This window comes from Pelophylax lessonae (genome assembly GCF_965119305.1).
Source record: "Pelophylax lessonae genome assembly, chromosome: 5".
NCBI lineage: Eukaryota > Metazoa > Chordata > Amphibia > Anura > Ranidae > Pelophylax > Pelophylax lessonae.
This window is the reverse complement of record NC_138772.1, coordinates 460,749,326-460,765,337: the sequence shown is the minus strand read 5'-3', so window position 1 is coordinate 460,765,337 and position 16,012 is coordinate 460,749,326. Positions and strand designations below refer to the sequence as shown.

Sequence of the window (16,012 nt, the reverse complement as noted above, 5' to 3'; positions counted from 1 at the left end):
TCTTGCTTGTTTGTTAAAGCAGTGCAAGTATATATAGACACACCTATGGGCTAGGGTTTTTTTCTGAAAGCAATATGTTCGACTGCAGTGTTAAAGTTATGGTAAAGGCTTGGTTTAAAAATTAAAAAAAAAGTTACTGAACGGGAAAAAAAAAAACCCGGAGCGGACTGTGTGAAAGGACCCTTACACTAGTGAGTAATGTGATTGGTTCAGGAATACTAGACTAGAATATTAGAGGTCCATCTAGGTGAAATGTGTTATTCAGAGTCATTTATGTCCACAAATATGTAAAAAAATTAACTAAAAAAAAAAAAAAAAAAAAGTTGAGTTTCTGCTATATTACCTTTTATTTTACATTATTTGAAATAAACAAGAAATTTACAATGTACATTACAACTTGTAGTAAACATTTTCCACTTGCTTACTTGAAGTAAATACATTCATGAATAATATAATTTATATATAAAGTTATTCATACATATAAAAAAAGGAAAGCGATTGTTTAAATATTAAACATTTTTTTTTCTCCTCATCTCTACATCTAGCTTTACAATACAATAAGATTTTTACAGCATTCTCTCCCCACATGAATAGGGTGGTGACGGATATTGCTTTCTGTCCATGTGACCACACAGGAAGTGAGCTAAATCTGCATAGGGCGGTAGTGAGACAGCAGGAAAATTGACAGAGGTTCTACTAAATAAATAGTGTTTTGTTTTTTTTTTTAAAATCTCATTGAGATTTCCCGCATTTCCTGTCCCAGTGACCTCTTAGCAACTGGGAAAACTCTCCAGTGAGGCAAGTTGTCCAATCTTGCTGATTTTACATTTTTCTACTTCTGTATCTCACCTGGCTGTGCACATAGCTATGCACAGGAAGACTACATACAAATTACAAATTTACAAAATGTACGGTATTTGTTAATAAAGCTGAAAAATACAAACCAACTAGTAGTGGTGCTGCTGTTATTTATAACCATAAACAGAGATGTACAGTTATGTGAATAGTGCATTTTAAGGGTAGTTGCAAGCTTACATTCCAGATCAATGACACAGACATCTAGCTTTAGGTAAGAGTGCCATTTTATTTTCTGGTTGTGATTTATTAATATGATACTTCCAGATTCTTCACCTTCAAAATGAAGTCTTGTTGATCATAGTGACTGTGCTTCTCAACTGAGGTCTTAGGTGAAGTCACCCACCTGTTAGGTGCTTGTGCTGCTTTGTAAATGCTTTAGGTAGGTCTCACAGTTATGACTCCTTTTGATCTGGGTACACAAACAATGGTATGTCTTGCTTTATTTTCTGAAAGACAAATACAAGTTCTTTAAAAAAAAAAAAAATACATTGGTGTGTATTCAGTTAAGTGATACTAAATTAAATTTGGGGGCTTAAAATAAAAAAGATGTTATACTTATCTGCCCTGTGCAACAATATTGCACGGAGAGGTCACTTACTATGGCAGTCCCCCGCTGGCACTGTCTGCTTCTGCCTCCTTAGCAAACCGGGTGCTATGGAGGCACCCATGTCCATGCGCTCCTGAGCTGGGCTGTGTGCATACATAGACAAAAAGCAATGTTTAGCCATGCCCCTGCTCTCTCCACACAGGAGTTTGACAGCAGCAGGAGCCTATGTCTCCCACTGTCTCCTGTGAAACAAGAAGTGAGGGGTAGCAGTGGTGGAGCCAGATAGGGGAGTTTGGAAATGGTGGTGTGTAGAGCAGGTAGTGGGGCTTTTTTTTTTTTTTTTACCTTTTTAGAAAATGCTTTAAGGTAGAAAAAAATCATTTTGACTTTAGGATAAGGAATAATTAATGAATATTCTAATAAACCATTAATTGTCCTTTATGATACTTCCACCACCAGAAGCTGAAGGCTGCTTTGAAAAGAAGAAACCTATCTACTCCTGCACTCTACAACTTTATTTTCTTTATCTTAATGAGATTCTTGAGCCCTAAATCAGGGATACTGTAAAAACTCCCTAAACGTGTTGGCTTTTTAACCTTGAACTTATGTGATGTTCCGCAGACAGGCTGTGGCACCGGACAGGGCTGTATAGTGAAGATCACTGGAAAAGGAGCAACGTGAATCCTCTATTTACCATTGCAGACAATGCAGGTGGGGGCAAGTACAACAATACACATTAACTAAAGAGGAACTTGTACTTTAAACATCATGCTGCTAACGGCAGACCTGAATGATGAGTTTATGACAACAAACTGGTATGCAACGTTAGGCACTATATGGGGCCATCCAACACATGGTGAATTCTGAATAATTCATATAACGCAACAATGCAATAAAGAGACCAAAATAAACCGCATGTATAATAAACTAAAACATTTATAAGGAGGATCAAAGTAAGGGGAACAGCAGGATTATAATGGTAGGAAAGGATGGCACCATACTGAAAGCCATACTACTTCTAGAAGGAAGTTCAGATGTGAGCAGTAATGGATTTGCACGCACACAAGATAACAATATTGTATGTAATATCTTTAGAGTGATTGACTGGAACTGTCACAAATCATAACGTCTGGGTCACCCTGGAAAACAGAATCAGTGACATACCCCTCCCCCTCTTACATATCCCTAGCTTTTTGAAATCTCACCCAGCAAATGGCCCTATCCTAAAAAAAATCCATAAAGTCATGCAAAAGCCTAGCAGCATTTCCACATGCTAAGTAACTCGAACACAGTTGTCTGGTTATCCTAAGTCACCCCCCCTCCCCAGTCTACAACAATTCTTTCTTAAGGACTGGCAATTGGGTAAACAATCTATAGCCCTCTATTTCACCAACAATGTTGGATGAACCAGCATTCAAAAATAATGCTTTCATTCCTCTAAAGATTTATTTGCAAATCTGACACTAACTCTAAAACCATAAAGACGAGAGATGTATTCCTACTACCTCATTTGAGCTATCATACTGAGTGTCTTATTCCTCACTAAATCAAATTAACTGTAAACAACCGCCAAATTTGCAAATCAAATTTGAAGATGCCTTGCAGACTCAATTTTAAGAACAATGGGATAAGATTACCTCACTAACCCATAAATGTTCTGTTGACTCTAGAATCCAAAAAATGTCATATAAACTTCTGCATTTGTATATTAGCTTTGCTGGTATGGCATACCACAGAAACTTTCTTGACTATAACAGATAAAAGCTGTGGCACCATCCTACACCTGCCACCTGATAAAACTTTTGAGCTGACATCCCTGATATCCTAAGTGGGGTTTCTGAAAGCGGCATAAACACTTGCCACAGACACCCTCCCAAAAACTTCAGACAGACTTGGAAATACTGGATTCAAGTAAACATTCACCTGTAAATCCCTAGCTTTGACAATTCACAATCCCCAATGAAAATTTAAACCAGGGCCCTCCATTTGTTCAGGAACTACTATTCTCATCATGTCTAGTCATGTCTGCGAATATCAGAGTTTTGCAATGCCTCATGGGACGTGTAGTTCCGCAACAGCTGGAGGGCCATATTTTGGAGATCCCTGATCTATACTTTCCTTGGTGAGACATAAACTTTAGATGGTATTGTCCATCCTTTCCCCCCTTTTTAGCTTTCCCCCACCCTCCTTTTTTTTTTCATTTCTCTTTTCCCCATCCTTTTCTCTAAAGACTGCCCATTTCCTCCACCTCCCGTGCCTATTTTACCAATCCTTAGATCATCCCCACTCATTTATTCACAAAATACCCTCTCAAGACTTTCCTACTCTCTTCTCCATGGCTTGCCCAAGAGACACAAACCTCCTATTCTTGGCCACGCCAAAATGAATCCCAAAGAACCTGCTGTTTCTGAAGAGTTTTCATTTTGTCTAGGGAATTGGAGAGTGCGAATATACTTGCCTAAACCCCCCTCTGCTACTTAACTAGTAGATCAATATCCCTAGAGTTTAATTGACTTGATCCTATACTCTGATTAAAAAGTTTTCCTTTTATTTTTTAGAGCAGTGTAGCTGCAAAGGAGGGGGGCAACTTAATTTTGAACCCTATGGACTAAGACTGGGATGCCATCAAAGTTCATGTACCTGTTAAGGCAGGCGTCCCAATACTTTTGGTAATATAGTGTATATGCATAGCAACTTGTATTTCGATTTGGAAAGGCCATTTCCATTCTTGAATTCCAATGCTAGAGAGAAGTAAATAATATTTACAGTATTTCCCAGCATCTCTTTGGATGTCCATCGTGCCCCACATATCACTGCCATCCAATCATAACCTAGTTTAGTGAGCATGTACATCTTGAGACATGCTAGGGATGCATTGCCATTCTTGATTTAACTTTGTATCCACAAAACCTACTGTCTGAACAATACTTTATCGGGTAAAGTAGGGAAGTTTGCACTGGCAAGAAAATTGATGATCTCAACTCTGAAAGGACAGCAAAAAAATAAATAAAAAGGAAAAGATTTTATTTGCAGACTTGCTTGATTGGCTTTTATATATAAACGCTTTAATACATTTTAAAGGGGTTAACAGCTCATTGTTGAAAGTACCCCATCTTAATCTGATGGAATTATTTGGATTGGTTGGGAATCCCCCACTTGTGGATAAATACTGCTATGATACACTGGCCACTAACACCTCAGTTCGTATTTATCACACCCTCAATAGTTACCTTTTTAAGTTTTTCCAGATAAGATTCTTCACTGTCATTTCTACTGGGATCAGGAACTGATGACTGCCATCGCTGGAGCTCTTGTTTCATCTCCTGTTCTGTGTACTGATCCACTGGGTCCAGGAAGTTCGCATTGATTAAATGGACCAAGAATTCTTTCTCTGCAGTACTTTAAAAAAAGTAAAAAAAATGAATTATCTATTGGATAATTTAAATATTTAAATGAAATAGCATTTCACGTTAACAGCAAAAACGATACAGGGATTCTTTATTTTGAGGAACCTGCTCTGTTTTTTCTGACAGTGGGATATGCACTATGTCTACAGACCTACAGCTGTCTTTATAGTCCTAAGAACAGGCAATAGCAAGCAAGCTGGTGTTCAGTCAATAGCTAAGGCTAAACCTACCCCCATTCTAAGCCTATTCTATCTAACCCTGTAAAGAAAAGATCTGTAGACCTATTCTGAATCCACTCTGGTCCAGTCAGATGGTCTCTTCATCAGTGGCTTCTGTGTAGAGGAGAGATCACTGACGAAGGCTGCAAGGATGGCAAGAGGGTGCCACTTATAGGCTTACTGTGGGCCATCCATTTTCAGCTGTCACTCTTCTACATTGTAAACCCTTCATGGTAGTGTCCTAACATCTCTCACTGCTACTTTTGTTGGACAGGTTGGTAAAAAAAAAAAAGGCATGTGAAGTAAAAAGTGGGAAACCATTATGATTTAGTCTCGGTTCACACTAGGTCGCTCTGGTTTAGGGGGCGACCTGTGAAGTCGCGTGCAGTGCGACTTCGGCGCGACTTGCACGGACTTCATAAAATTAATGTCTATGCAAGTCGCCTCCAGGTCGCCCCGAAGTAGTACAGGACCCTTTTTCTAAGTCGGAGCGACTTGTGTCGCTCCTATTAGAACGGCTCCTGTACCGCACAATGGGAGTGTGACGGACCACGACATGTCAGGCTGACAAGTCGCGGTCCAAGTCGGACTAGTGTGAATGCGGTCTTAGGGTCAATGTTATTTTGTGTTCCTTTTTTATGTAACTGTTTTCACGAAAAAAAACAAAGATGAATTTAAAATCTCCTTATGCAATACTGCACATTTAGCACTGCCCCTTTGAGGACTGCTGGATAACACACTCTCGGGTCCCCTGGGTTACCGTTAGCAACACTGGCATTCACAGATTAACACTTTACTTCTTGGCTCAGTCAATGATCAGTCCAGGGGTATGTAGTTGTTTTTGGTGTTTTATTTTAAATAGGGATGAGTGAGATACTCCAGATTAAACTATTCACAAGGGATGAGGATTCCTGTCTGAAGATTCAGCCCGGCTGCAGATTCACCTTGCCACTAGATGACTTTAGGTTAAGTCTCTGTACAGACAACTTAGTTGGGTAGATTATCTTCAGGATACCCGCCTAGTATCCCCTTTCACTCCACAGACTGACACCCGTCCTCTGACTATCCTACACCGGGGTGGCCCCCCTCAGATCAGGCCCCTATACATGATTCCCTGTACTCATGATACTGTTTTTCGAGGGTCTCCAGTGTCTCTACCCCTCTAGTCAGTTCTCCCGGACCTCTGGGTTCAGGTTCCTTTCCTCTAGGCCCCAGGCCAACTGCCTGTGACCACATGCCACTGCTACAGAGGAAGAGGCAGCCGCCACCCTCCCTCCAGGACTCTGCTCACCAGCCAAAGACCCAGCAGCACATGTGCTCTTGGCTTTTATACAGTATCCCATAATGCCCTGAGACAGTCAATCTCTACTAATCACCGGGACTGTATCAAAGCCTGTGTACCCATTGGTCAGGTTTCCTCCCACTGTCCAACATGCCTCATTATTGGACCAGCGTGAAACACTATCTAGACCCAATGAATCACACACTGAGCAGACCTAACTCACAGATCCTGCTCTCTGGTAGACAGAAAGCAGTATAAATTTTCCTGCTGCTCCTCTGATAGGCAGACGTAGCCAAAACTATACTCTCTCACTAGCACCTACCTAGGGTGCTACACTCACCCCCCGCCAAACCGAGCCATGTCCTCACTGGCTCTGGGCAGCCGCCCCTACAAAAACTATTTTCCAAAAATTCCTACGGAGTATCCCACAAACCTGGTAAGGGAGAAAAGGGAAGTAACAAATGTACAAGGCCATGGGGCATACCTCATGTGGCCGATAGATATAATAAATTACGTAAAAATATATATATATATCTGCTGTACAAATATTTACAGGGTTATTTACACACTTTTTTGCATATGGGGTTGGTGCCTCAGGTCAAAATTGGGACTTTATGGGCTTAGTATATATATATTCATAGAAGATTATTGATTTTACATAAAAGGTGATTTATTATATGTATTGCCACATATAATGTATTTACAAAGTTATTACAAAATTCAATAAAGTATTTCAAGAATCATATATGGTGTATGGGTTATAGACCCATTGGTGATTGTGAGTAAGTAAGAAAAATAAGAAGTGACAATGTGGTATAGTGACAATCACTGTCTCTCTATTGTTCCACGCTTGGATGTAGCGTCGGATCCATAGGGAGGGTGTTCAATGTCCTACGCGTTTCGGCCATAGGGCCTTTATCAAGGAAGATATGTCACCACATCTGTAAGTATAGTAAATCAATAATTGAATATATATTATTTGAACCAATTGGAATGTTTGTTTTCCTTTGGTCATATAATAAAGAAACATACTTGTTAGGAAAAGATTCTGCTTCTGGTTCTTGCCTCCGGTCCTTATCTTATCACATAAGAATCGTATTGCCGCTGCTGCTGGAGTATAATTTTGAGGGGTGTAAGTTTATTTTCAAATTTGTAAGGTTTTAGTGAATTTCACATATGTTAGATACTTACTTGGTCAATTCATGTATTTCTTTGGCCAAGAGGGGGAAGATAGTGCTATCCCAGGTCTGGTCCAATCTGCATTGAAGTGTAAGTGTGCTTTTAGTTTTTTTTAATATAGTGCATATTTACATGTTTGGTTTCTCTAGTTTTTTGCACTTACTTGTGTGCATATGTACTGTATTCTCCAGGGTGGCCACTAGATGGCGCTGTAGTATTGCAGATCCCCTTCTATTCTATTCTATCTAGATAGATAGAAAGGGGAGAACATAAATATACTTTGTAAGTAATCAAGTACCAACAATGCTTGAAAATAGCATTGTGGTTACTTACATTTGCTTGCAGCAATGTTCCCAAAGTGTTTCCAGGCAGCAGAGTCCGGGCGTCCTCACTCTCCCTCGGTCCGAGGGAAGTGGCGCCCTGTTCGATTCCCGGCCTATTTATATGCCGCGGTGCGCATGCGCAGATGAGCGCAATGACGTTGCTTCCGGGTTTGTTTGGATGACGTGGCGCGGGTGCGCGCGTATCCTGTCATAATGTTGCGAGGTTGTTTTCAAGGCGGCCGCCGACACAGGAGAGGAGGCTGATCCCTGGGAAGGGATTTAGCAGTTGGATGGTGCTTACTGCTGGCCTCTTGGGACCCCGGTTATAGCAATACCGGGGTTGCCTGTGCCGGATGTGAGAAGTAAGGAGGTGAAGATCGCCCAGAGTTTTGATCTTATCCTAACTAAACTTAATACAATAGGTTGACAGAGGAAATAAAAATAATAAAGTATATAGTAAATGCATTTTTACAATTTTTCTTTTGGAGACGGATCCGAGGATCGTCTTTACATAAGTTCTGTATAAAAACAGTAATGTATGTGTATATATATTTTTTTACACAGCAATAAGATATTTGATAGGTAGGTGTTGGGTCAACTAAAGGAGAGCCTATTATGGCAGCGGTGTGGAACCCTAGTTTGAGCTGGGTAGTATATAAACCCCTTGTGTATGGATGGGTAATGATCAATTTTTGTTCTTTTTTGGATTTTTTGAGGATCCATGATTGTTGCATTTTGAATGGGCAATTTTGTTCCAATTTTTTTCAATCGGTTTTGCCCGATGAGAACCCTTCCAGGAACGGACGATAACTTGTGTTTTCGTTTAGGCCCGGTGGTTGAGCGGCATTCAATTTTTTGATCCATCTTAGTTCCATCTGGAGGAGGGTCTTATTCCAGTCCCCCCCTCTTACTGGAACATGTATTCTGTCTAATATAGAAAAAGTAACTTTTGGCATCCTGTTTTTGTGGTAGTTAGCCACATGACGGCCTAGTGGGAGATAAAAATTACTTATATGCATACTATGCAAGTGTTGGTTCACCCTGAGGCCAAATTCTTGTCGTGTTTTACCGACATAGAAACTGCCACATTCGCACTCCATGAGATAAACTACGCCTTTTGGTTTTGCAATTAACGTAATGTTTAGGGGTAAAAAGTTCTCCATTAGGTAGTATTTTGTGCGTGGATTTTTTTTATAACAGTGCACTGTGCGCATGACCCGCATGGGAAGGTACCCTTTGTTTTACAGGGGTCTCTTGTATTCTTTAATTCACTGTGTACTAAAGATTGTTGTAGCGAGTGGGTTTTTCTATAGGTGATCATGGGATTTTCCGAGATTAGGTCTTTTATAATGGGATCCTCGGTAAGGATGGACCAATTTTTTTGTAAAATATTTTTGATGGATCAGTGTTCGTTTGAATATCGCATGATTATTCTTGTTGGTTGGGTGGTGGTGTCATCTTTCGAGGAATCTTTCTTGTAGAGAATCTCCTGTCTGTCCATTTTTTTAACTTTATTGAATGCTTTTCTGAGGCATGTCTTGGTATAGCCTCGTTCTTGTAGTCTACGATTCTGAACTGAAAAGTTCTTTAGGAATCACACACCTACACAACAGGGTTATTTACACACAGCAGATGCATTAAGTCAATGCCAAACAAAAATCTGCTTTGACAGGTAAAGAAAATGATCCTGTCTAGCTAACTAGGTACAATATGTACTTTGCATAAAATGATGGAGGGCCAAGCCAGACCCGGAAATCCAAAGCAAGCCTGCAAAGGAATTTAGTGGCGACTTTCTCACCACATTGTTCCTAACTGCACATTCACATTCACAGATCTTCTTAAATTCCTGTCCCCTCTGGACACACTTGACTCAGCATTTCACTGGTCCTCCTGGAACAGGTAAGAATTAAACCCTGCCAAGCTAACTATCTATTCTGTGTGTACCGTTCTTAGTGACTAGATGATAGGTACAGTCCCTTCTCAGCACTAGGGCACTGACTCTCCTCCCATCACAGTCAGACTCACAAGTTCAGAACCAAGACATGCTGAGTCTACCCGACTGGTATTCACAGCTGTCCTTTCCTCCTGTAACCCCCGAGGCAACATGTCTTTTCTCTGTGACAAGCGGTTTTTCTGGTGCCTGAGCAAACTTGTCCAACTTGTGAGAGTTATGATTCTCTTCAAGGGGCCCCTCACTCCGGCATTCCCCTTCTCTGAAGAGACACTAAGCCACCACCCGCTGAGGTAGTAACTTGCACAAGGTTTTTTCAACTGGCCCAACAGGATCTTCGCAAAGTGTCCTTTGAGCAAAGTATCTTTGTGAAGGGAACCTCTTTTTTTTGTACTCCTTCCCTTGGCTTGATGGCCCATGTCCATTAACTTGTTCCATTAAGTGATCCTAGCCCGATGGCCCAAAGGATCTTGATAGAGCATGTGGTGAAGATAAGTTCTGATAGTGAATGAAACATGACTACTTAAATCCTTTTGAACAGAAAGACTGATGTGTGTTAGAGAGTCGGCCCTCTTTGATGGTACTGCCCAGTGGTAGCAGTTCTGCCAATCCCTTTTGCAAGGATAGAAGGGAAATGGGTATTTGGGAATAGGGCTCTGGCCCTAGCAACAACAACTTGAACTTTGTACTTGAACTTGTACTTGAAATTCGGGCTCTCCAGCCCCTTTTTTCTTCTCCACAGAACTCTCAGGCTAGCCTGCCTTACAACTGTACCTCTGCAGGGGTGGGATCCTACATCCTTAGTAGTAATGGTCGGGATCAGGAATCCGGACGGACTTCCCCTCGGGGTCTTGAACACGGACAGACCAAGTCTGGCCTGTTCCGTTTGGACGGCGAACCTCTACACGATCTATGTAGATGGCCCGCCCTAGATTCCAGTTGCTCTTCACAGAGCAGAAGGTGTCCCATAGTTCAGGCCTTTCTTTGTTCCGGTACGGCTTGGGAATGTAGAGGAGCTCCCAAATCTCCAACATGATCTCCTGGGGAGCATAGAGGTAATCGTACCCATACTCCAGGGCCACCTTCCTCTGAATTAGATGCTGGCATCTTAAAAACCTGGGGAGGGTTTGTCAGTTTCCTCTCCCAGGCGGGGAATACAGGGTCTCTTGTCTCCTGATGAGCTTGACATAGGTCTGGTTTTGAACCCGAGCCCAGGTGTAGGTACATGGTGGGGAAAAAACCTGGGGCCCTTGTAGCATAGGCCTCACAGAACCCTAAATTCCTGGCACATTGCATGTGTACCACCGAATCCCTTGTCTCCTCATCAGGTAAACTGGGACTTGTAGAGCTGCCCCTTTCATCTGCTCCCCAGTCCCACTCTGTCTCTATCCCTTCCTCTAAGGATCCAAACCAATGCTGAAAGCTGGGGGGGGGGGCCTCGTATCAATGGTTCTGGCCTCCCCTTCACTCGTCACACTGGAGCCCCTCTTCCTGGGAACCCATTGATTCCCCTCTGCCTTGATGGAAGTTAGTTCTGCCTGTGCAGGTGTAGCTGGCCCTCTTCCTGGCCGCGACCCAGCCTGAATCACCTGGGTGCACTTCACTTCTGAGGTGTGAGTTTCCCTGGTCTGGCAAATGGCAGTGTAAGTCAGCACTACTGACCCCAGGTCCAGCAGTGCTTGCAAGACTCCCCTTGCTCTGCCTACAGGGATCCTCATGGGCACCAGCAACTCCTGAGTGAATCCTGACTCCCAGCTCACACACAGCTTCCTGGGCTGACAATTACTCAGCACCTCCTGCTCAATTAAATCACCGCAGTTTCCATACTTACTCCAGGCCTGCAGCCACTTAGACACATTCAAGCATTGGCTACATACCAGCCCAATATGCTCCTTGTCCTTCCCACTGCACAGCACCAGTTTTCCCTTGGACATCAACCACACTCTGGTGTCCCACAGGACTGACTCCAATGATTCTACCAACTTCTCAGGTACTTTGCCAATACGCAGGGTAGCCCCTGCGCTCTGGCTCACTCCGGCATCCGCCATCTTGCTCCTCCACACACTTGTCTGCGCCTCAGCTATACCCGCAGGCGGAAGTGATGTCTCAGCTCTCTTCCTCCCATCGGATTGGCAGTCTGTGGGCGCCAACCCCGCCTAGATCTCCAGACTAGCTGACTCTCTGGCGGTGGCTCCTCCTGTTAGGCAGATCTCTTCAGCATGCGCTTTCCCGCACGGTTCAGTAACCTCTTCACTGCTGCTCCAACTCTGCTCAGCCAGCACGAAGGTCACTGCCTGGCAGACTGTGTTCCTCAATCCACACACATCCGCCATCTCTGTCCTGTACTTGGGCTTCAGTTGCATTTCTATCTTGCCAACCCAACTGGCCTCCCACAATGCTTAGGAAAATTGTCATGAATTGAACGGTCAAAACTTTTCTCCACAGCATATGTACAGACATGACTTCCCATACTGTTTAGGAAAATTGTCCCACTGTCATAAATTGCACAGTCAACACTTTTCTTCACAGCATATGCACAAACATGGCCACCGATCCCTGTGTCCCGGATCACCATTTTCTTCATCCACACTTGCACCGATTACTGTAAAGCAGACACAGTCCTTTTGTACAATACAGTGCATTTGTACAATACAGTGACACCTGTCCTCTGACTATCCTACACTTGGGTGGCCCCCTCGGGTCAGGCCCCTAGACACGATCCCCTGTAGATATGATACTTTGTTTTCACCTGCTGATCTGGCCAGTAAGTCTCTTGTCTTTTAACATAACCTGCTGTCCTGCAGATGTAGCAGTTAGGGGGGTTGAGACAAAACCATTTACCACTCACAGGGGTGCTTGCATGCCTCCAAAGACACCCCAAAAATGCCCGATAAATGCCAGCAAAAAAAAACGCCCAGGTGGAGAGGAGCCACTACCCTGCTCTATTAATAATTATAAGAAAAATTATCTTTTTTTTCTGGTTCTGGACAGGCTACAGAGATGAAACTTCACAGGTACACTTTTTAGATCCCCCAGACACTAAATCCAAAAAAAGTCATGCCTGCCTCCAAAAATCCCCGATAAATGCCTGCAAGAAAAACGCCCAGGTGGAGAGAAGCCATATGCCTGTGCTACTAAAAATTATAAGAAAAATGATCTTTTTTTCTTGTTCAGGACCATTTTAATGGAAAGTCGGATCACAAGTCGCTTCAAATTAGATAAGGAGGCGACTCCCTTTGAAGTCTATGGGACAAGTCGGACACAAGTCGCCTCAAAGTAGTACAGGACCCTTTTCAGAAGTCGGAGCGACTTCAGTAGTGCCAATTAAGACGGCACTCATTGATTAACATTGCTTTTGTTATGTCAAGCGACTTGAGGGCACACAAGTCGCCTCACAAGTCACGGCAGTGTGAATGGACTCTTATTCTCTAGGGCCTCTGCTAAAAAAAATGCAATATTTGGCAGTTCTGAGTAATTTTCTAGCAAAAAGCTGATTTTTACATGTAAACAAAAAGTGTCAGAAAAGGCCTGATCATTACACTTGTATTTATTTTTTAGACTAAAGTAAGCATGTTTTGCAAATTTCCAAAAGTATCCTCAATTTGTTGTGTGTATACTGTGTATATAATATATATATATATAAAAAAAATATATATATATATATATACATATATACACACACACACACACAGTGGGTAAAATAAGTATTGAACTCATCACCATTTTTCTAGGTAAATATATTTCTGAAGGTGCTATTGATATTTACCACATGTCAGTAACGAAATATGCAATCCATGCATACAAGGAAACCAAAACAAATAAGTACAGAAATTAAGTTATGTGTAATAAATTGGAATGATACAGGTAAAAAGTATTGAACACATGAAGAAAGGGAGGTTCAAAAAGGCCTGGAAAGCCAGGACACCAGCTGAAATTTACAGTGTCAGTAATTAGAAAGCAATCCTGCCCCTTGTCAGTGCAAATTAATATCAGCTGGTTCAGTCTCAACTGATGGCCTATAAAAAGGTGTCTCATTACCAAGGTGTCACACAAGAAACATCCCAAGATGGGTAAAAGCAAAGAGCTCTCGCAAGACCTTACCAAACCTATTGTGGCAAAACACACTGATGGCATTGATTACAGAAGGATTTTTATACTTCTGAATGTTCCAGTGAGCACTGTAATGTTTCAGAAGTGGAAAGATCATCATTTCACCATAAACTGGCCTCTACCAGGAGCTCCTCGTAATATTTCTGACAGAGGAGTGAAAATAATTAATAAGAGCCAAGGACCCCTTGTGGAGAGCTTCAGAAAGACCTGGAATTAGCAGGTACAATTGTTTCAAAGAAAACAATAAGTAATGCATTCAACTTCCATGGCCTGTATGCACGCTCACCACCCAAGACTCCATTTCTAAAGAAAAAGCATGTTGAATCTCGTTTAAAGTTTGCTGCACAACATTTAGAAAAGCATGTGAAATACTGGGAGAATATAGTCTGGTCAGATGAGACCAAAATTGAACTCTTTGGATGCAATAATACACACCTTGTTTGGAGGTAAAATAGCACATCACCCCAAAAACACCCCATTCTTAACAAAAATCTGCTGTCATCTACCAGAATGATAAAGAAGAAACGAGGATGGAAATTTCAGCAAGGCAATGATCCCAAACACAAAGCCAAGGAAACTCTCAATTGGTTTGAAAGAAAGAAAAGAAAGCTTCTAGAATGGCCCAGCCAATCACCTGACTTGAATCCAATAGAAAATGCATGGAAAGAACTAAAGATCAGAGTTAATAGAAGAGGTCCACGGAACCTTCTAGATTTGAAGACTGTGTGGAAGATTGAGCCAAAATCACACCTGAGCAATCCATGTGACTAGTTTCTCCATACAGGAGGCATCTTAAAGTCATTACCAACAAAGGATTTTGTACCAAGTATTACATTTCAGTTAGCGTGTTCAATACTTTTCCCTGTGTCATTCCATTTTATTACACATAATTTCTGAACTTATTACTTATTTGTTTTGTACGGATTGCATGGGTCGTTACCGACATGTGAAAATTTTCGTGTCAATAGAACCTTCAGAAATATATTTACCTAGAAAAATGGTGATGTGTTCAATACTTATTTTACCTGCTGTATATATATATATACATATATATATATATATATATATATATATATATATATATATATATATATATGCACCATTGTGTTCTGACAGTGGAACTCTGCTATCAGGATACAATCATCCGCACTACAGATGACTGGTTGCATGCGCTGAACAAATAAATCATTTCCAACATTCCCGTTTGACAAAAGTCGATTGTGAGATTGACTTCTCTCTAGTGGGAATGGTTATAGAAGAATCAAAATTCGGATGGTTCTTGCTGAACAGGCCAAATTAGGATCCATCTGTTGTCAGTTTAAGATTTCCTCCAGAGGCACAGAGACGCATTCTGTTATTTATCTGCTGTACATGTGGGCTATCACTAACTAATCTTAAAACTGCTCCTACCCTCCTTCTACCACCTATACTAACTAACCTGTAAAAAAAAGTTGCTTATACTTACCTAACCTATGGGGGCTTATACTTACCTAACCTCAGGGGACTCTGGTCCGGTCACGTGATTGGCTTCCTGTGTCATCCAGAAGAGGAGGGAGAGCCGATAATGGATAGCCCATAGTAAGTCTATGGGTGAAGTCACTACTCAGGCATTCCAACTATTGTTGGAGCATACTTTCCTCTCCCCTGTAGCCGGTACTGGCTGACACAGGGGAGATCATATGATCGGTGTGTCCTGGAAATAGGTATATATAAACATCTTTCTTTTTACTTTTACTGCTTTCCACCCAGGTCATTGTAAAATGACGTTCGGAGGGGAACCCTATTGTTCTGGAAGGATGTCATATGACATACCCCTAAGAACATGCCTCATGTGGCCCCTCTGGGCCACACTGACAGTAACACATGATCACTGTGACCAATCACAGCAGATAACATGGCAATTTCAATTTTGTTACTAGCTGTGATTGGTCACAGTGATCACATGGTACAGACAAGGCCAATCACAATCCATCTGTACCATGTAATAAGCTTTGGCCAATCACTGCTAATCACAGCAATACTCTGTCTATACATTGTCATTCAGTAAAAATATTCGCTTATAGCAGTGAAATTCACTGCTATAAGCAAACATAGTATGTAAAAAAAAAAAAAAAAAATCCTGATCAACTCCCCAGAG

General features: G+C 41.7%; 1 protein-coding gene across 1 annotated transcript in view; it reads right to left on the bottom strand.

Moving 5' to 3' along the window:
* Positions 1-1,095: 1,095 nt before the first annotated feature.
* LOC309555716 (E3 ubiquitin-protein ligase RNF31-like) overlaps positions 1,096-16,012 on the bottom strand; it is a 118,267-nt gene continuing 103,350 nt past the window's right edge. The window contains exons 15-16 of the mRNA XM_082257775.1: positions 4,636-4,804; positions 1,096-1,304 (exon numbers count right to left, since the gene is read on the bottom strand). Of these exons, the coding sequence (XP_082113901.1) occupies positions 1,251-1,304; positions 4,636-4,804 (223 nt within the window). The 3' untranslated portion in view covers positions 1,096-1,250. The remainder of the gene's footprint in view (positions 1,305-4,635; positions 4,805-16,012) is intronic.